Source organism: Pecten maximus, chromosome 2, assembly GCF_902652985.1.
Source record: "Pecten maximus chromosome 2, xPecMax1.1, whole genome shotgun sequence".
In the NCBI taxonomy this organism is placed as follows: Eukaryota; Metazoa; Mollusca; class Bivalvia; order Pectinida; family Pectinidae; genus Pecten; species Pecten maximus.
The window spans coordinates 33423298-33446867 of record NC_047016.1 but is presented as its reverse complement, the minus strand read 5'-3'; the positions used below and the strand labels follow the sequence as shown (position 1 = coordinate 33446867).

Genomic DNA, 23570 nt, shown 5'->3' with positions numbered 1-23570 from the left:
TCAAACCCAAGACCTTTATTTTACTAATATCATTACCTGTGAAATTGCTAAAGGGCAATTTTCAATAGCCAGTAGAGTCAGTAGAAAATGCTTAGAATTTTACTAACTGGCTACATACTTACCACCAAACAATGGATTGTCTGTGGTTTTAATGGGATAACAATGATATTTGTGACAGCAAAGCTCACATTAGTATTTCGTGAATACACTGTACCTCTCAGTCTCCTGTTAATCAGTCGAATATAAATGTGCGAATGTCTGTCTGGCTGACTAAGTTGGCAGTATATTAAATTTACTGGGGTATGGCTGACTAAGTTGGCAGTATATTAAATTTACTGGGGTATGGCTGACTAAGTTGGCAGTATTAAATTTACTGGGGTATGGCTGACTAAGTTGGCAGCATATTACATATGGCTGACGTTTCTATATTTTAGCACTAAATAAATGTATAAGTTGTAAAACAAATAGGCTACGAGACAACAGTACAATGTTATCAGGGTGGAAAATGTCAGAGAGAGATTACACTCGAACAAATTGTGATACAACATGTATTCCTGTAATTATATGTTGGAATAAAAGAAATACTACACATTAATGTGGGTCTTTTATCATATGCAGTCGAACCCACTTAATTTGAAATCGGATATATTGAAATATCGTTTATTTTGAAGTGAAATAAAATCCCCGTCCAAATGCCTTCTTTGTCTTTGTATTGTTTCATGGGTTATTTTGAAATCGGTTTATTTGAAAGGAAATTATTGCCCCCGGCAATGCAAACATTGTTTTTGTATCGCTTAAATTGAAAGCCGCCACGACTGGATTACATTATATAATTACCGGCCGTTACGGTACGTGCGTCCGATCAATAGATAGGTAAAAGTTAAATTCTGATTTTCACCATACAAATATATTGTGACTTTTAATCATTAAATGCGTTCGTTATGAGCATGAATCTGTATTTGTTTACGAACATACCTGGGGGGACACAGCTAATTTTGGCTTCTGCTACATATATACATCGAAATTGACTCTCATTTAACTACACGCGAGACAATTACAAATGACGAGGCCATTATTAGGGATTTGACAGACAATGATAACAACGTAAACAGAACAAAGATATTAACAACGACCCTCAAACAATTCGTAAAAATCTATCTATCATCGACGCACATGTCCGATATCAGACGGTAGTTTTTAAGTAGCCCGGATGTACCGGAAACTGTTCTCACGTGTGTCGGGGAACTCAACATAAACAAAAACAAGCAACAGTCGAAGACTTCTCTCGTCGAACTTAACATTATTTTTAATAAATTTTGAAACTATTATTATTTTGGAACCGATTGTAAATACCGACTAAGTAAATCAACTATTTTGAACAATGGTGTGTTGTTTGACGTAGCGCGGTACTGAAATATGTCGGCAAAAGGCTGGATCCCGGTTATATTGAAAACCGGTTAATTTGAAGTATTTTTCCATTCCCCGAGCATTTCAATATAACCGGGTTCGACTGTATGTAGAGAGTATAATGAAAATAGTTACCTTAACCCAAGAGAGTTTGTGTAGAGTATCCAGGCCAAACAGCTCCTGTAATAAAGAGTACATACATCTGAATGAGTGTCTAAAACAACAGCATTCTTCATACTCTTTTCCTTGCCTTTCTAAACAGACTATTGAAATGAATCAAAATTTAACATTGTATTTCTGATAAAGTTTTAATTTACGGATGTCTGATTGTCAGTTTGATATGAGTAAAGCAGTAGCTGTTATTATTAACTTTTTAATTTGACAACTCCATTTAATCATTTTCAATTGTAATATTCATCAATGGTATGATTCATAGCCTACCTCCCCCCATTTTCCATGGTACAGTCCAAACTCTGCTTCCAGAGCTTTGCGTGGAAATGACGGCTGCTTCAGAAATTCTTCATGTAAGAATGACACATGATTCTGCATCTGATGTGGAGCTGTGCTCTGTAGCACCGAATGTGTAAACAAGACCTTTCCTATCTCCACAAACTTCAGGATAAATGCCTACAAGTGTAAAAGTGGAGAGCATAAGATCACTTTACTAGCTCAGGTAAGCAGGGAATTTCCCTTAAGCCTAGCGGTAGGATGTCCGCTCGGAGGTCACTAGTTCAAGCCCAAGCATGGACAGATTATTTTATATTACTCCTTCCAATTAAACATTTATACAGGTATTGAACAAACTAAAAATGGTAGATTTTGTGACATAACATCATTTAGAATCCCAATTTACCGGTCATAACAGGATCTGCAGAAAAAAATTAATATTTAAATCAATTCAAACAGAACCATATAATATGATGCATTTTCTCCATAACCAATCATGCATAGAATTTATTTTTACTAGAGTCTTTGAGTCTACGGGATACAGATTTTACTGGAATACCCTAATGAGGTTATATCATATGAAAAACATTAAAGTTGTTTTTTATCAAAAATAATTACTCTCTTGTTAATTTCACAAAATATCCAAATTGTACACAAATGAACTGCCTAATATTAATATGTACTAGATGCCTGTGAAAGTTTTAATTATTAGATGGATATTCTCCCAGTCAAAGCCCCACCTGTTTCTCCAGACTCTGTAAGGCATGGTCAGGGTTCATTTTGACCAGACTCAGCTGGGGGATAGACATTTCTCCTGAAGAAGTAGAAATCTCGGACGTACGCGTTTAGGTTGTGGATCTGGTCTGAAAATATTATCAGAACAATATGTCTTATTTACTGTGTTTAACATCAACATTAACTGAAGACATCTAAAAACTCCTAAATCAAACAATTACATTAAAGTTATGAGAAGAGATACAAATATCATTTACAGCTAATTAGTGTTGTATAAATAAGCAGTTAGAATATCAACTCTTTTGTTTGTAGATGTTTCTAAAACTGAAATTTATAAATGGAGAATAAAACTAGAAAATGAAAAAGACATAAATGCCCCTGCTGCCACTGGACAACCCGAAACACAGTTTGGTGAGGATCACATCAACAGTTCCGGAGATTAGTTAGTTACATTGCATCGAGATGGGACGGGACGGGTCAGGACAGGAGGTGACATGGATAAACTATATGACCCCCTCCTTTCATGGGTATAATTAGATGATTGTAATGCATTTGTACCAACAACCTTGTCTCAAAACCATTCACTTGTATTCCATCATATATGTAACAGAAGTCATGATGAATCATATATTTTTCAATGACTTCCCTAGAGATCAACCAATCGAGCTAAAGAGAAGATCTCTCTAGCCGAGCGGTATATTAGTTTGTATCTACAAGGGTTACATACCATGTATCTTTATATACATTCACATTAATTAATGAATAACTACAACAAAAAGGAAATTAATGTCTTGAAATGAATATAATCCATATCACTGTGAATAACCTATAGAAACATTACAAAACTTACTTGACTTGGTATCTACTAGGAAGTAGGAGGGATATTCATCCTCCGGGACATTGAAGAAATCCAGACTTTCCTGGAGAATCTGGGAAAACTGGGTGTCCTGACAGACAAACATGTAAAATAAGGATTCAGTATGTGATATAAAATATATATGTACAATTGTTTGAATGATTGTTAACTGGGTTTATTGCCCAGTGAACAGCCAGAATCATTTTGAGTCTCCTTGTAGTAGTTGGTGACTACTTCACTGAACAACATACGGGAGGCCTATTGCATGCCATCCAGAGCAATAAGGGTAAACGTGTATTGCCCAAGGACACAACCACTACAACACAGACTGGCCAACATGGGTAGGGAGCCTCGAACCACACACCTCGGATCTTCACCTGAGGTTACATGTTCGGCAATCTAACCGACTGAGCAAGTGTCTTGTTCATGTTATGATTCGGCTATTTATATAAAAAAAAAATCTTACACCTACTGGTAGAGCTGGTACATTAAACTAACATTATCTAAATTCATGATAATTTTACTTTTCAACCGTGAGTAATATTAAGTTATTCACATCATCAACATCATTGCTTCACGACAGAAGACAAACACAGGTTCCAATCAGACAAAGTCAGTACTAATTGGGCCTTGACAGATTACATTGTTCCAAACTACTCTTTAAGGAATTCAGATTCATATAGATCATGTATCATTATGTGATATACATCATATTTTCTCTGTACAGGAATCAATACCTAATAATTTCAAATCCAGTCTTAAGGTGAGTTTTGTTATTATTCATGATAGATAAAGTATACCCCACATCATACTTACCTCATGTATGGGAAGTTGCGATGGTATACCAGTTTGGTCAGTGCCATGAATTATAATCTTCTTGGCACTGGGCACGTTGGCTGATATCATGATGTATGGCTGCAAGAGAGAGAAGTCCATATGATCTACTAAGTTTTAAATGTGTCAAATTCATTACAGCTATTCCACTGAAGTATTCCCCTAAAAGATACTTATATTATTGTGTACAAGTTAGTGAGAATTAAACAGATGTTGTAGTTATCTCTTTAAAACATCTTTACAATGTAAAATGTAATTAATATCAGTCTAATATTAACATCCCCATGTCACAACTTCAACATGTAAATTATGTATACAATGTTCTAATTATCACATACAATGTCCTATGAAAGCAGGCTTGACATACTTGTGGTCTTTGTTGTTAAAGTTTGAATTGTTTGATACATTCATACACTTTATATCGGGGAATGAAAACTTAATATCTGAGACAAGTTCCGTAAAATCTCATATAAAATGAAAACAAATTTGAAATACTTTTAATCACATGAATCAGAAAATGTACATTTTCTCATGTTTTGATTTAAAAGTGAAATTGTAGAGGACAAAATCAAACAGAAGATATATCATCTTGTGTCATTTTCAATTACCCATGATATATGAATCTGCCTACTTACAATCGAACAGGGAAACTCACACTGGGTAAATTTAAATTTCACAAGTGTCTGTGAAACATGTGACTACAGAGCAACCCGCTTATTTGCATAGCCCTTTTTCCATGATGAAATATGCAAATAACCGGAGTATTCGTATAGGCGGAGTTGGGTTTTGGCCCCTCTTATTTACTATGTAGATCGTCAGGTTGGTACACAAAATGGGCGCTATATGATTGTTTACGTTATTTGCATTAAAAATATATTTTTAAAAAACATAATTTAAAATATAAGAGTAAATACGAAATACATGGGTTGTTATTCTTTGTAAATGTACAAATATTTGCATACACTTCATCGTTTACTACTTGTCACTCCGAGTCTCTGGGTCCGACATCGGTCATACACGCGTGGGTTGGCACTACGATGTACAATGTGATCGTCTCAATTAACATTCATTATCGTCTCGAGATGCGTTTTGTTCCTGCTATGAGTATATTAGTTGTTTGATCATAGATGATGAACTGCTTAATCAATAGACTGTCTTAAATGACCGTGAGATGTGTATTGTCGTTTGGGTTTGTTTTGGGAAATGGCGCACACACACAAAGAGTTGTCGTTCATTACACATATGCCCCCACAATGCAACGCGCCTAGTAAACAATCATGGCGATCGCAACCTGCATCAGCGAGTGTTCAAGTACACAGAACACAGGTTTGAATCGATGCTATAATAAATAAACAAATCTCATCAAAAGATGAGGCATATAAATATTTCATTCATTAATTCTTCTGCACATTGCTACTGATATGGTCTGGATAATAACTTAATGTCGATATCGATGCATCGAACGTAATCTTTAATGACGAAGTATGAATCAATGATAAGATAACGTTGTTCATCGTGTCGAATCAATATGTAAGTTAAAAACTTTTCATAAACTTTTATTACGGGAAAATCACAAAAATACCCTAAAATCAATTCAAATTTTTAAATTTTTTGAATTTTTATATGCATATAAGCGGGAGTCGGTGTTTTAGTCGATGCAAATAAACGGGATTAAAATACAAAGATAAAGAAGAAAAAAATCGGGACCTGAGAATTTTATGCAAACAAGCGGGATATTCAAATAACCGATATGCAAATAAGTGGGCTCTTCTGTACTTACATCACACTGTTCCTTCTTCAGGGTCTGCTTCAGATCTTTGAAATATAAATCATCTACGCTGGGGATCACCTATAATATAGACAAGACAGGATGTAAGTTATACCAGAGGCAGTGTTTCAGAAATCAGAAATCATGGAAATCAAATCTGTGAATATCAAATAAACTGGGACATGTATATAACAAGTGACAAATTCTTATTACCTGCCAGATAAGACCGAGGGCCCCAGCGATTGCCTCCTGACTACCGGAACAAGGACTCCGAACATAGAACATAACATAGCCAGTCTGGAAAGAAAAATGTTACACATTATCAGACTATGGATATACGACATAACATTGCCAGTCTGGAATGAAAAACGTTACACACTGACAGAGCCAGTCTGAAATAGAAATGTAACACATTGACAGAGCTTCCAGACACAGAGCATAACATAGCCAGTCTGAAATAGATATGTTACACATTGACAGAGACTGTGGACGTACCATAGAATTTTACTAACACCGGCAACTTCATAACAGTATGTGTGACAGTACATACCAAGTAGTTGTAGAGTGAGTGAGCCATTTGGGCGGGCAGGTCCTGGAAGTACAGCACCATCCTCCTTAACAGGTACAGCAGTTCTTCCTACAATAGATATATAATCAAAATGCTTTACTATTAATTTGAAAATAATGCATTCGTTTCTGTCATGTTTCATACTGCGAAAGTATTACGCACATTTCGAATGCTACTCCCCTCAAATTTAGACAGGTGTATAAAAGGGGGATCATGTTGCTGATCTATTTGACATTTAGATTCAATAGGATATTTGACACCTTGATCTTAAATACTTTAGATTGTCAGTTAATAGTTGGCAGACCTGTTTGTCCTTATGTGTTAGTTTCTCCAGGAAGTGTCGGAGAAAGAGGATGGGATCCTCCACGATACACGTCCAAATGACCTTCTCTGCCACTTCAGCCACTGTAACACAAACACTTTATACTGTTACATTTAAATTTACATATTCAGACCTTAATATACACTTCCACCTCTGGGTTACGAGTTTGAAACCTACGTGGGGCAGTTGCCAGGTACTGACTGTAGGCCGGTGGTTTTTTCTCCGGGTACTCCGGCTTTCGTCCACCTCCAAAACCTGGCACATCCTTAAATGACCTGGCTGTTAATAGGATGTTAAACAAAAACAAACCAAAACCTTAATATACTGCCATATCTTATCAATATACATTTTTAGAATTATTAAAAGGTTTTGCTTTTTTACCATAAGCTACTTTTAAAAGAGCACAAAACATTCAATTTCATATACTACACAGAATCACCAGACATACCTGATATGCCATCTGAGTTGACATCTTGGTCATCCAGCAGATGCAGTATGGGTAATGCTGTTGCACAGATGCATGATGGGAAAAATGTCTGAGCCAGCTGCATGTGATGTGTGTGTTCTGTGCGATCCTCTTCACCTGATATAAAACATGCTATTGATGTCAATATCCCTCTTAGTATGACATCCTTAATATTCATAGAAAGACACAATGTAAGTGAGATAGTACTATTAACTTTGAAAGAAACAAAATCAGGAACAACAAGAGGTTATTATGATAAGTATTATTTAACATCCCATGGTCTCCATGAAAAATAAATTCCTGGGAAAAATAGAGTAGATATCATTGTTCCCAAAATTTGTCATAAAGAAAGTTGGCTGTAGTAGACATTCTGTATGCTGTAGACCAAGTGTGTATTGTGTATATACAAAAGGGAACCAATATGCACAGTACATTATACCGTATTTTTGGATAATTAACATATGTATGAATATTTCTCTTGACTAATAAAGCATACACTCACTATGCTCCCAAAAAAGTCTCTGCATCATAAAGATTTTAAGTGAAAACAGTTCAGGTGTGCCAAAAAAAAAAAAAAAAAAAAAAACGATGTGTGACTGGCTCAGATGAAATACCTTTGCTGAGAGAGGCTACAGGGGTGCATGTTTATAACTAATTGTTCCACAGTTAAAATGTCAGAATGGGAGCACTGACTGCAACTCAATAGTTACGACGATTGAGGCATTACATGAGAAATATTCTTAAATACACTGCCTACTGATAAAATAAATTTTAATTTAAAATATGAGGTTACATTTTCAATCAAATGCATTTTCATTTAGTAAATAAGATACAATTAGAATCTGGTTGTATCTACTGCTGAAATGTAAAGCTTTAGATACAAAAATGTTAGTGATTATTTTAAAAAAGTAATTAGATCTACAATTGGTTGTGTTGGCATTGATTGAAAAAATCTATCCTTACACATTCCACAATAAAACATGCTGTATAAGGTTTGTTGCGTTTTAATTACACACAATTTAATGTGTTAATACCACAGATTAATGTCATAAATACTCGATATATATTCGAAAACACTGCATTAATCAAAGTATACTGTATATATGCAGTGTAATTTTCATGCCGATTTCATTGTAAATTTGCTGAACAAAGAATCCTTTCCTCTTTTGTCATAACAGCATCATACATACCTGACAAAGTAGGAAAATACATATATTCTAATTATAATTTTTTGTCTATTTTCCTAATTTGTATATTTGTTATGTACAAGGCTTATAGTGATAGATAACACTGCATGAAATGAAAGCTGCATACATTATTAGGAGGGACACATCAACATATATATGTTTAATAAATACATTTCTATAATAAATTGTGCATCATAGCATGGGAAATATATATTTTATGCAGTGATATTATCAATAAACATACATACTTTCATAATAATGATTAATTGTGCATTCAATAACAATAGTATATAGTATAGGGTGCGAACCAACACATAACTGTGTGTTACATTGCAACATTAGACAGAGGACAGGTGCAAACTGACAAGGTGTGGTGTCACTGTTAGTGTATACAGGGTACACAGACCAGGGTGTGGTGTCACTGTTAGTGTATACAGGGTACACAGACCAGGGTGTGGTGTCACTGTTAGTGTATACAGGGTACACAGACCAGGGTGTGGTGTCACTGTTTGTGTGTACAGGGTACACAGACCAGGGTGTGGTGTCGTTAGTGTGTTCAGGGTACACAGACCAGGGTGCGGTGTCACTGTTAGTGTATACAGGGTACACAGACCAGGGTTTGGTGTCACTGTTAGTGTATACAGGGTACACAGACCAGGGTGTGGTGTCACTGTAAGTGTGTACAGGGTACACAGACCAGGGTGTGGTGTCACTGTAAGTGTATACAGGGTACACAGACCAGGGTGTGGTGTCGTTAGTGTATACAGGGTACACAGACCAGGGTGTGGTGTCACTGTTTGTGTGTACAGGGTACACAGACCAGGGTGTGGTGTCGCTGTTAGAGATACAGGGTACACAGACCAGGGTGTGGTGTCACTGTTAGTGTATACAGGGTACACAGACCAGGGTGTGGTGTCACTGTTTGTGTGTACAGGGTACACAGACCAGGGTTTGGTGTCACTGTTAGTGTATACAGGGTACACAGACCAGGGTGTGGTGTCACTGTTAGTGTATATAGGGTACACAGACCAGGGTGTGATGTTGTTAGTGTATATAGGGTACACAGACCAGGGTGTGGTGTCACTGTTAGTGTATACAGTGTACACTGACCAGGGTGTGGTGTCGTTAGTGTGTACAAGGTACACAGACCAGGGTGTGGTGTCACTGTTAGTGTATACAGGGTACACAGACCAGGGTGTGGTGTCACTGTTAGTGTATACAGGGTACACAGACCAGAGTGTGGTGTCACGCTAAGTGTATACAGGGTACACAGTGTGGTGTCACGCTAAGTGTATACAGAGTACACAGACCAGGGTGTGGTGTCGTTAGTGTATACAGGGTACACAGACCAGGGTGGTATCACTGTAAGTGTGTACATGCATGGTACACAGACCAGGGTGTGGTGTCACTGTTAGTGTATACAGACCAGAGTGTGGTGTCACGCTAAGTGTATACAGGGTACACAGACCAGGGTGTGGTGTCACTGTTAGTGTATACAGACCAGAGTGTGGTGTCACGCTAAGTGTATACAGGGTACACAGACCAGGGTGTGGTGTCACTGTTAGTGTATACAGGGTACACAGACCAGGGTGTGGTGTCACTGTTAGTGTATACAGGGTACACAGACCAGGGTGTAGTGTCACTGTAAGTGTATACAGGATACACAGACCAGGGTGTGGTGTCACTGTTAGTATATACAGTGTACACAGACCAAGGTGTTGTGTCACTGTTAGTGTATACAGGGTACACAGACCAGGGTGTGGTGTCACTGTTAGTGTATACAGGGTACACAGACCAGGGTGTGGTGTCACTGTTAGTGTATACAGGGTACACAGACCAGGGTGTGGTGTCGTTAGTGTATACAGGGTACACAGACCAGGGTGTGGTATCGCCGTTAGTGTGTACAGGGTACACAGACCAGGGTGTGGTGTCACTGTTAGTGTGTACAGGGTACACAGACCAGGGTGTGGTGTCACTGTTAGTGTATACAGGGTACACAGACCAGGGTGTGGTGTCACTGTTAGTGTATACAGGGTACATAGACCAGGGTGTGGTATCGCCGTTAGTGTGTACAGGGTATATAATCACTTTATGGAGTGTGGGAGCAGTGCAGTGAAGCCCTCACTCTCACTGATGGTGGGTTATAGGTGTCCGGGTCAGGTACATTTACCAAAATAGAAGATTCACTAAATAATCACCAAAAAGTCAGCACTAACATCTTTGTGGATTCGACAGTTGATCTGTGGATCAACACCCCTTTTTTATTCTTTAATGCCGAATTATTCTTCAAAGATTCTGATCGAGGAAATATACAATAAATATTTTTTGTCATTTTATAAAATTCTTGTATCATTCCTTTTACAACAATGGAATTAGTAACAGGTTTCTGAACTGAAATTCTGATAACCTGAAGAAGCTGATGGAAAATAATCACTTTTAGACATGAAACTTAAAAAAAAAAATCAAAACGGGATAACAAACTACATGTACTGTTACTTATTGGAAACAACTTTAAAAAAAAGAAATATGATTTTTACAGTCATTAATTGATGCTACAATGTATAGTCAAACTATACATACATTAATTCATTAACTTGATGTAATTTGAAAAAAAATTTCTATACCTGCGAGTAAAAACCTTGCCCAATGCACACTGCCATTTCTCCAGGATGTCGACTGATTTGAACTTTCTTCAAATAAAAAGATATAAGTACAACCCGGTAGTAGTCTCCCTTGAGTACTACCACGTTACCATATTTAGAGCAAATAAACATATTTTGTGTTTGTACCTTCAAGTAAAAATCTGGCCCAATGCACACTACCATTTCTCCAGGACAAGCTACGACTTTGGACGTTAGCACGATTGACAGGAGCAAGGGAAACACGCCGTGCAGCCAAGTTAAGCTCCTCAGGTATGATAGCTATAGGTAGGACAAAATCAGAAGCAGGTGCATTACATGTGGAGTGGACGCAGGAAGGTTAGGGAGCCTACTACAGAGATCATCAAAAATTCAAAAACAAACGTTGTGCTGAGCTTGTTTAATTCGACTTGGAATATGTTGACATATTGTGTCATCAAACATACAGAGCTAAAACTCTGCAATTTCTGGTATTGTTTTTTTTAAATGTTATTATCAAAACCTGCATGTATTGACACCCAGTCTAATCCAACATATTTATTTGATTCCCCAGGATGTCTGATTTGACATGTTTCACTGTACACAATAATTATCAAAATGACGAGCAGATATTATTTTTCGATCCTTCAATTTTGTGTAAGATTTTTTTCCCAACGATGATCTCTGTTACTCAGGCTGGTCACACTTGATAAGTAAACATCATATTCAGGTTAGAACAAAACTTTGGAAGAATTGGACATGGAGTGGATCAGGATAACCTTTCCACCCTTCTTCTCATTCTGTATATCCCTGTAATGGCGAGACGAAGGGTGGAATGGTTTCTGGGATTGGGGGCGAGCACATATTTGTCACACACATTACATAAACTAGACAAAGTCTGAAAAGGCTTTAAAACACTGGACATATAGGCATATAAACAAGTACTTCTACAGTCACAGACAAAAAAAAAAAAATGGTTCCAAAAATTTGTGATAAAATACCAAAGCCTGTCTCTGTTTCATTCCATTCCTGAAATACATGTTTTTCATTATAATGATAAATTTTCAAATAAAGTTTTAAAAAAAGTCCTTTTATTACTTCATAGTGTTCTTAATTTCTATAGTACATTAAGTTCAAAAATATTGCTTCTAATTTATTTTCAAAATATGCAAAATAATGTCATATTTCTATCATTTCCGCTATTTAAACTTTTTCGGCAATCTAATAGCCAATTTTAATGAAATAATGTTTCCCAGACAAAAAATCTCCCACATAACACTTATCCCTGACCAAACGTCTCAATTTTATTTTACATATAAGGTGTGAGTCATAATTAACACAAGTTCAAGATAGAGAGATTTATTCACCAGATATGTATATATAAACTGGAATCATTTCCATGTTCCCATTGATTATAATACAGATTTTTAAAGGATTCTGTCAACAGTGCAAATAATACTTAAAAATCCATTCTACGTCATTGAAAAGTTTCTGTTTGCCCAGCAGAACACCTCATGTCCAATTCTCCTAAGTAATCATTGATTCATATACATGTTTTACATGGTGTAATTAATTAGCCAGTATTAGATAACATATGGTTATAATATTAGGTATTGTTCTCTGATTATAAATTCAGTTATTGTCATTAATTAGTATCATTAATAATACATATCACATTATGAAAACCTCTACATATCACATGCCTTAGTGAATAAACATGTAAGGTGACAATTTCTCCTGTGTCATCTGGAGAGTGCCAATCATTAGAGGTAAAATTTTCATGTTTTTTCAATTCCCTGACTTCTGGAGATATTTCTGCAGTAAATAGATGTACTTAAATCTGTTTCACTACCAAGAAATCCAATAATTTCATCACAGGAGACATTTCAAATCATAATTATTTTTTGATATCACTTTAAAGCATTATTCCAGTAAGTACCACACAGAAATTCCTTTTTATTTATTGTAAAATACATTATTTCTAAGGGAAGGTAACTCTTGTCTTGGTACAATATTGAATTGGTCAATCACGACAACAGCTAGCAAACACAGTTTGTTCAACAGTGTTAACGGAGAAAGCAACATGGGATTGGGTAACAGACGGATGGGTGTCACAAACATTCTACCAACTTAAGGTAGTGCAAATAACCTGCATTTCGTCGCCAGATTTAAGTTTTTAATAAAATTTACAAAGGAACATTGTTAGCATTCATGCTATCATTTATTTATATTCCGTAAAATTCATTATGAAAGTATTTTTATTGAAAGATTAAGAATTGATTGATGCATAACAAAAATTTTTTTTTTTTAAATGTAAGCAAAAAATATAAATGTATGTCACTGATCACAACATAAATTGTAAAATACAACAGCTTGATAAATAATATTTTGATTAATATGTAAGTATCTAAGGAAGACAAGATATATCGATTAAAGCATTAAATAAATATAACTATAGAATATAGGATTGACATAGTCAGTTGCTAACTTGCTATATGATTTTTAGTATTCAATAAATATTTTTATTTTGTATAATTTTAGTACAGTTTGTATTATTAGTTAATATGTTGTTAGTCACACTTAATAATGCATTACAATTAAAGTATTAATTTCTGTTTAGTGAGACAAAGTACCCTTATACCTTCTTCATGCTCCTCCCCAGCATGGTGAAGTGCCGGCTCATAGGCTGCCAGCTGGGTAATGGAGACAGTCGTCATGGGGAAATTTTCACGTCCGACACGTTTCCTCTCCTCCTCTGCCTGGAGAGCTTTCCGTATCATCTCCTGTTGTTCCTTCCTTCGGGTGGTTGTCGCAGTAACTAAGGATTTCTGACAGTGTTATAAAACAATTCATTAAAACAGACAATAGAACTTAAGGTGTCTGTAGCATTTATTATGAGGATCTAACATGTATGTTCATGTAATATTGAATACATGGAAAGTTCTATTAATTTCATTCAGAACTGAACAAATTTTAAAATTTGCTAATATATTTTCAATGATTTTTTTCTTTGTACAGAAACTAACATGGAGAGCACATTTTTTTCACTAGAGATCATGATTGGACTAATGTACATGTTGTCATTGTACATGATGTCATTATATATATAGTCGATGATAATATGACATCACTATTACTGTTTCCACCGTGATAAGACTCATTTGCATGTTAGCCGTAAGGGTACCTAATATCCTTTTTCTTTAATAACATTATTGCATGGCATATGACCTTTGTTGTACAGTAATAAACATAACACAATTTTTGTTTTCAATTATAGAATTAAGTTTAACCACAACTACCACCTGTCTATAATTGCTGACAGTTTATGATTTCAATGGGTCTAACAATACCATAATTATTATACACATGTAAGTGCTAAACACTGATCTGTTTATTTTGTCTTTACTTACCCTCAGTTGTTCTTTGTAGGAAGGCAATGTTTTATATTCTATATCTATGATATATATATTATATATTTGGAAGATTAAGAGATTGTCAGTAGCAATATATATTTTATTCCATGTTTCGGAGACAAAATGGCTGCCTGTAGACAAGTATGTTTTTTTTTTCCCTTATTTCAAAAATTGTGTGTTTAAGTGTTATCAAACCTAAAACTCAAAATGACCAGACTTACAGTCCCTTCCTGGTTGACTGTGACCTCCTCTATTTTGGCCTTGAAGTGAGGAGTCCAGGGCGGGTCCACCACCATCTGATTCGGCAGACCAATAGTTGGAGAGGGAAGCGTAAAGTCTATATTTGGCGGTGGCAGCTAAAAAACAAGTGAAGAATGGTATCTATGGTTACGACAGAAAAACAATACCTTTGTTGAAATGATGTTTTAAAATCTTTAGAACTAATATGTTAATATTATTTTTTTTATATGAGAAGACAAAATTTAGTAAAACCTTAAAACTGAATGATTTTACTATGATATTGAATAATTACAATGTATCATGTTGTTTCAATTTTGTTACTGTTGTGTCATACTTCCTATGAGAAATCTACATGTCCTTATACAAGGTGGAGGCACACATCTCATATAGCAATTACTGTAGCATAACATGAAACTTCTGTTGTATATAAACTTTCATTGTTTACATGGTTTCTATCAGGAACCACGAAAATAAATATAACAAATAGTGCTGTATGTATTATTGTTATATTACTGCTGCTTGGTGTAACCATGAAAGTTTTTTCCCCATGAAATAATTTGAGAACTCCAAACGATGAAAGAAAGTATGCGTAAACATTACACATCATACATTATAAAAGAGGTACAGTTTCTCACAATCAAGAGCCTCATCACAGCACAGTCTTTACCTAGCTATTTTTTAAAGCCACATTTTGTTGAAAACGATTTACTGATTTTCATAGATTTACCTTAAAGAACATGTTTCCTCCATCTTCCATTCTAGGCCAAACTTGATGTCTAAACTTCCAAAGAACTCCAAACCTGGAAAGAGCATACAGAACCAATAATGTATATATGAGAATAAAGATTTAAAAAGGTATTTTCTACCATACTGATTAATAAATTAAGAAAAGTATTCTGAGCCTAAAATGAAAACAGTATTAGGAGTCTGAACTGAACACTGTTTAGGAGGCCTAAAATGAAAACAGTATTAGGAGTCTGAACTGAATACTGTTTAGGAGGCCTAAAATGAAAAGAGTGCTTGGAGCCTAAACAGACCATACCCTCAGAGTCTGACATGAAACCAGTGTTAAAAGCCAAGTTGAGGATACCCTCAGGAGTTTGAGTTGAGGGCAGTAATATGGGTACTGAAGAAAGTGCCATCATTCTGACAAATAGAATAAATGATGATGTCTTCAGGAAGACTGTTCCATGTGTTGACATTCTCAAGACTATTAATAAAAAAAATTCTGATATCATGCTTGCAGTGTTTCTTCCTGATCTTCTGACCTGACTTGACCTATTGACCTGGTAGATCCTTCAGTGCTTGCCTGACCTGACCTATTGACCTGGTAGATCCTTCAGTCCTGGCCCAACCTAAACTACCAACCAGTTAGATCCTTCAGTCCTGCCTAAACTAAACCTATTGACCTGGTAGATCCTTTAGTCTTGGCCTGCCCTGACCTGATTTGGCAGGTCCTTCGGTCCTGAACTACTGACCTGGTACATCATTCAGTCCTGGCCTGACCTGACCTACTGACCTGATAGATCCTTCAGTCCTGCCCTGCCCTAGCCTATTGACCTGGTATATCCTTGATCAGTCCTGGCCTGACCTGACCTATTGACCTGAAAGATCCTTCAGACCTGGCCTCACCTAACTTACTGACTGGTTACATCCTTCATTCCTGGCCCGCCCTGACCTAGTCAAACCTATTAACCCAGTAGATCCTTTAGCTCTGTCCCAACCTGACCTAGTAGATCCTTCAGACCTGGCTTCACCTAACTTACTGACTGGTTACATTCTTCATTCCTGGCCTGCCCTATTAACCCAGTAGATCCTTTAGCTCTGTCCCAACCTGACCTAGTAGATCCTTCAGACCTGACCTGACCTGATCTGTAATACTAACCTGAGGACAGCGTTGATCCTCTGACACGTCTCCTCGTGCTGTAGTTCCTTGGTGATCAAGGCATGTGACTTATCTGGGGTTTTAACTGACGACAGCAGGAACACAGATGCTGTAAAAATATACATATTGTCAATATATAATGTATTTTATTAGAGATAGAGAGATTAACTGAATGATATGAGTACAACATGGAAATGGAGTGACAGACATGTACTACATGACAGGTCATCTTTGTGAAGAATCTGATTTCAAAATTTTTCACATTTGTTGAAAAGGACTATTTCTATCTTTTTCCTAAACTCAATATTGGTTATTGCATCTTGCAGTGCCAATACAGTTTAACTTGTTTAGAAAAAAAATCACAGATCCAAAGGAGACATTCCATTATATTCAGATTTTAAGCCAAAATCTTCTCTTTGTGATAAGAAGTTAATTATTTGTTTTAAGCCTGTTCTTCTTAGGTAAGTTTAACTGTATTATTTATTTTTGTCAATAAAACTGACTCTACTGACACTGGGATAATGTTAAATACAGCAATAAACTGGTGATACCTGCAGCAGCTGCCAGTTCCTGGTCCGTCTCCAACATTAGTTCCCACGCCACAGGAAGGATATCTATCAAGTTGTCCTCTGTCAAGATTGGAGCAGCCTTTGCCAGGATTCCCATAGGACACTGTGTCAGCTTCTGGACCTAACACACAATGGTGATAACTCTTTACTAAAAAGGCTTTACACTTTTGACATATATGGTCAAAGATAACAAATATTTTCAGCTCACATCCAATGTAAAGTACACTAAAAAAATAACACAGAATGTATCTAACTCAAAATTGTAGATTTGCATGGAGACACTTGAAAAGTAAGAAAATTGGCACTTGGAAAATAAGACCAGGTGTTCTGGAAGAGTGAGCGTCCTTTGCTTGAAGGACTTACCCTAAACTCTGGAACACCTGCTTTAATTCCTCCTTTTTTCAAGGGTTTTCTTTCTTTCTGTCTTTTTTTTTTTTTTTTTTTGACAATTATTATTGTTTACTTTATAATGATTTCATTATTTGATGCCCTTCATTTCGTTATATTCACATTTTATTGTGTACAGTACGTAGTTTCTCTTGATTTCTTGTCAGATTAATCTGTGATGTAATGTACTTTATTGCAGCAGTGCTAAACTGTGATGTAATGTACTTCATTACTTACTAACCTGTGATGTGATGTACTTCATTACTTACTAACCTGTGATGTAATGTACTTCATTATGGCAGTACTAACCTGTGATGTGATGTGGCAGTACTAACCTGTGATGTAATGTACTTCATTATTGCAGTACTAACCTGTGATGTGATGTACTTCATTATGGCAGTACTAACCTGTGATGTGATGTACTTCATTATGGCAGTACTAATCTGTGATGTGATGTACTTCATTATGGCAGTACTAACCTGTGATGTGATGTGGCAGTACTAACCTGTGATGTAATGTACTTCATTATGGCAGTACTAACCTGTTATGTAATGTACTTCATTATGGCAGTACTTACCTGTGATGTGATGTACTTCATTACTTACTAACCTGTGATGTGATGTACTTCATTATGGCAGTACTAACCTGTGATGTAATGTACTTCATTATGGCAGTACTAACCTGTGATGTGATGTACTTCTGAATCATTACTTACTAACCTGTGATGTGATGTACTTCATTATGGCAGTACTAACCTGTGATGTAATGTACTTCATTATGGCAGTACTAACCTGTGATGTGATGTGGCAGTACTAACCTGTGATGTAATGTACTTCATTATGGCAGTACTAACCTGTGATGTAATGTACTTCATTATGGAAGTACTAACCTGTGATGTAATGTACTTCATTATGGCAGTACTAACCTGTGATGTTATGTACTTCATTATGGCAGTACTAACCTGTGATGTGATGTACTTCATTATGGCAGTACTAACCTGTGATGTAATGTACTTCATTATGGAAGTACTAACCTGTGATGTAATGTACTTCATTATGGCAGTACTAACCTGTGATGTTATGTACTTCATTATGGCAGTACTAACCTGTGATGTGATGTACTTCATTATGGCAGTGTCCTCTTTGACTTCCTTGGGCTTCTCTTCCTTTTTAACTGTTGTAGAATTCATTTTCAGCTTACTCATGGAGACATCTGTCTTGATCTTTTCCAAGAGAGGTGTGCTCTCTCGTCGCTTGGTCGGAGAACTTTGCTGGAATATTGACTCCTACGATAAATAATAATGAGTAATATTATATAATTATGATAATGAACCACTTTGAAAGTGAATGCATATTCCACCTGTCAACTGATTCAATTTTTCCTATATAAACTTCAGTAAACTTCATCCTTCACCTCAGTTACTTAGCATGAACAGGAAACCTGGGGTTATGAAGTTCAAAATTTTGCAACAGCACCTCAAGACCATTCAATTTAGTTTTCAGTTCCAGCATATCTTGGTTTTTAGAAGATTATTGAAATTTAAGCCATTTTCCCCCCTTTGGCCCTGCTCGTCAGAGCCACTGACAGCTTGGACCATGTTGTTATAATTAACAATTTTGGTGCATTTATGGCCAAAGGAGTTTCTCACAATATTTAATTGAAATTGGTTCTTGGGTTTCAGAGAAGTTAAAAATGTAATTTGTTTACAGATGCATGGTACTTCTTCGCCTCATGTGACCTAATAACAATGGAACAGTAAACATGTTCTACAAGCTCATTGATCAGTCTCATGTTGAGTATACAGTAGGACTGGTGTACAGTAAACTGTCCAATATGACTCTCATTTCATTTTAAACCTTCCATACAGCCAAATATTTTGCTGTCTTCCCTATCCTGTTTTTTATTTTCTTTTTTTTCTTTTTAAATAATTCCAACCTCGTCTATATATTAACCAGGATGCTATTGCTGAGCTAACGGTAACAATATAATGAGTTTCATTGAACAGTTACACATATCTGTACAGTAACCTGGTACATTGAGTTCTTTTTTAATTATATTTTCATTCCCAGGTTACAATGACCATGTTGTTTTGTCTTCCTTTTCCTGTTATTTTGTTTTGTTTTTGTTTGGTACTTTTATATTTTTGGCTTTTTATTATACTGCAATAAAACTACTCACCCTTCGCTTCAGTCTCTCCTTCAGGAAATCTGCTTGTAGACCTTGTTTGCTTTTATCAAGAGTTTCTGGATCATGCTCAGTGGACAGATAGACTTTACGCATTGCATTTACCAGACGAGAACAGGATCGTCGCTGTCGCTCATAACAGTTGGGATGACAGTAGTTTTGGTGGGGACAAATGAAGTTAGACAAGTTCGCCAACTGTACTACAACCTGTCAACAATACACAGCATTTAAGACAGTTTGTAAATGATATGCTTTAAAATGTTAACTTCAAGTTTAGAATCCAGAATAGCTGGATATTTGTGACTCCTCACTCCTTCATTATTATGTTAAAATGTCTTTTCACTCTGACATTAAGACAGTATCTACCTTGTTAAGTTTCAAGGTCCTTGGTGAAAGATAATCTACTGTATGATTGTCAAATTTCACAGGGCTAATATTTTGTTGTTTTGCAGTCAGACCTCACTCATCAGTATTAAATTTCATGCAAAACATGTCTTGTAAAAATTCTGTGGTAAACACTTCTATACATTGTTTGTTAAGATGAATATTTGCTGCACTGTTTATTTTTGCACTATATTTTATCATATAAATCTATATCTGCAAAAATAGCAGAATTAAAACCCTCATGAACATTATCAACTATACAGCACATTAAAACACCTTTCTGTAAAACTTGTCACTGTGGATTTATACTAAAAAGTTTATAGATAATAATAACATTAGAGAATACATACAGTGTACTTTGCATGCAGATAAAAACTGTTGGTATATTTATTGAGATATTGGGCGTTGTCTTTAGTGATACCTTTATCCAGGGCATGTTCTGACAGAGACTGTAGTCATCAGTCTCCTGGTACTCAGCCCCACTCTCTGCTTCATCACTCAGAACAGATTCCATGTCGTCCACTCCATCCTCCTCTGGGAATCGCTCACCTCCAGACTGTAGGGACTGGCTACTAACCTTTCGTCCTTTCACACTCCCAATACGTTTTATACCTAAAAGGAAAGTAGATTTCAGTACCTTTATTATTTGTTTTAGGTCTGCTACAGGCATCCACACAAATATTTAGTATTCCTCATTAATCCTGAATAATTCATTTTACGTTGTTTTCTAATTAACATAGTTTCCAGTAGATATTTAAAGCAATAAATGTTATATCTCAAATCTATAGCAAGAATCATATTAACCTATAAAAAAACAATTTTCTTGTGGACCTGTCCTGATACTCACTTCCCTCTGTCTGTCTCATCAGTCGGAAGCTCCGGTTATGACGAAAGCTTGTGTTATGTGTAGAACCTCGTCTGTTGTACCTCAGCAACTTTTGTCTGCCTTGGGCAAGTCTCCGACCTACAATAAACAACATTCACTTCATCATTCAGTCTCAAAAACTCAGTGAACATCTGCAGAACATGCATAAACCTCAAATCACACTATGATGAAAATGGATCTAAATGCCATTTTCATTCACGTTTCTTAAAACAAATTCCAACTAGCTACAGAGCAGAAGTTTAATTCCAATAGAACGTTCATACAACATATTAGCATTCTATCAAAATAATGAGTGAATGGGAACGCTGCAAAACTTCTTGGAATTTGTGGACTGATGGATGACAAAATATTGGACTAAATGCATCTGACTATTTCATGACAAGGGGACATAAGATACTTGTAATCCTTTTGAAGTAAGACAGAATTAACAATTGGGAAACAAGAAACCTAGGACCAATGAATGGCATTCATAGCTAGGAAGACGACAATGACCTCAAATTCATACCGTCTTTTAAGATCACATCGCTTACCCTTGCGTTCATCTGCTGGTATATGGGGTGACATGGTCGGGTCCAGTACAGAGATAGATGTTGTACTACTGTGTAAAGAATCAGACCGATCACCATGACCCAGGACGGCAAAACTGATCTTCCTTTCTCCGACTCCAGGACTCCCTACTGCAACACCTAGACATTGCGTTTGTTAAAAATTCGTTTAAAACCAACCTATAATCACTATGGAAACAAATTAAACCTTTAAATAAGCATTTTATATCATTTTTAGCTATTTCACACAGAAAATCCAGCAAAGTAGTTTTCGGTATTAAAAAAAAAGTGTATAATAATATTGCTGAAGCTATCTTTTATTTCAAAATTTGAAATCCTTGATAAAAATATTAAAAGCAGAACATAGCAAAAGCTAGGTGACTTACCAGATGAGGAATGCGGAATATCGGCCATGTTGGACTCAGAACTTGGAGAATGGCCTGGACTGCTAACAATGCTGCTCCATCTACGTGTCGTTAAGTTCCGTTCCCAACATCCTCCTTCTCTTCGCGGGCTCCTGCTTTTTGGTAAATCTCGAAATGTTTCTCTCAGAAATGTTGTGATTTCTTGGAGAACCAGACAGGCTATCATTTTGAGAGCATACGGACAGGTACTACCAGAATCATTTACTGTCGCTGTAGAGAAAATTAATTTAACCATTTATTATTGACAACATTCAATTCAAAGATATAAAATCTTACTGTACTGAATAAATTCACTTCCTGTTTATGTAAGGATGAAATATTAATCATTCACTTTGTTTACAGCAAAAAGATATATTTATTAATAACTATTTAATAGGCTCAGAATATATTCGTATACATGTAATACTTATCATTGCTGTTAATTTTTATCAAGTTAAAAATATGAAACACCCATTTATAACATTTCAGCTGAGAAAAAAATAATATAGCTATGTATCTAACTTATTGATGCAAGAAAGATACAGACTTCTCATTTTGTATTTATCATGGGAGATTTTAAGTAAAATAATAAAAACTGGTCGGAGTTCATGGATTGCAGCAAATAATTTACAGGAAAACTTTTCTTGGGGTCAATTTGAGACCTATTTTTATTTCTACATAATAACAATGATAATTCAAAAGTAGTTTTATGATCTTAATATGTTCAACTTTATCAAGGGTAGCCTATTTGGTTTTTTACTACTTATTCTGAATCTCATATTAAAGTTGATCTATAAACATGCTGGTTTAAAGTTGAAGAAACCACATGATTAAAGGTTTCATCATGATAACAGAAAAAGGAATTTGAATGTTAGAAAATAATGCCAATATTCTCTACCTTCATCTAAAAAGTCTTCTTCGTCATCCATTGTACGGAGTTCGCGTTTCCTTGCTTCAGACCTCACATCTCCAATGACGTCAAGCTTACTTGCATACTCTTTGGACAGGATGTACTGCAGCATAGTGCCAAGGTTCTAAAACAGATAAAAAAGATGTGATCCTGTATCTCATATCTTCAAGGAAATAAGATTGAAGCTTAATTCATTGTACAAGGAACAGTGTTGAAATGGGTTCTATCGGTGAAATTGATAACATACCTCTGCCCAAGCGTAGAACATTCGTCCAGCCGCCTTCTGTAAAGTTAAGGTTCGACGATAACCAGATGGCTGACCTCTGTTTTGTAAAGCCGAGGCTGAATGACGGAAGCTAGGAAGGTTCAGGTGCATCCAGTTTGGCCAGTCACCATGATTACAGCGGTGGATGAAATGAGCACATTCCAACAACAGGGATGCTCTGGCAATCACAGGTGCCTCCTAAATATCACAAGGATTATATAAATAGTGTTGAAGAACAACCAAACCTTAACCAGCTGTATATACCTCTGTTGTTATAATATCATTATGAT

General features: G+C 36.0%; 1 protein-coding gene across 1 annotated transcript in view; it reads right to left on the bottom strand.

The window, feature by feature from the left end:
• Window positions 1-23570, bottom strand: part of LOC117342584 (protein unc-80-like) — a 56471-nt gene that overhangs the window by 20218 nt on the left and 12683 nt on the right. Inside the window, 25 exon segments of the mRNA XM_033904782.1 lie at window positions 1543-1587; window positions 1849-2034; window positions 2595-2654; window positions 2656-2717; window positions 3440-3536; window positions 4262-4360; window positions 6060-6128; window positions 6261-6344; window positions 6598-6684; window positions 6920-7020; window positions 7386-7520; window positions 11380-11511; window positions 13850-14036; window positions 14843-14977; window positions 15589-15661; window positions 16747-16855; window positions 17298-17436; window positions 18808-18987; window positions 19881-20093; window positions 20692-20882; window positions 21118-21234; window positions 21687-21842; window positions 22088-22336; window positions 23004-23139; window positions 23263-23478. Coding sequence (XP_033760673.1) covers window positions 1543-1587; window positions 1849-2034; window positions 2595-2654; window positions 2656-2717; window positions 3440-3536; window positions 4262-4360; window positions 6060-6128; window positions 6261-6344; window positions 6598-6684; window positions 6920-7020; window positions 7386-7520; window positions 11380-11511; window positions 13850-14036; window positions 14843-14977; window positions 15589-15661; window positions 16747-16855; window positions 17298-17436; window positions 18808-18987; window positions 19881-20093; window positions 20692-20882; window positions 21118-21234; window positions 21687-21842; window positions 22088-22336; window positions 23004-23139; window positions 23263-23478 — 3258 coding nt within the window.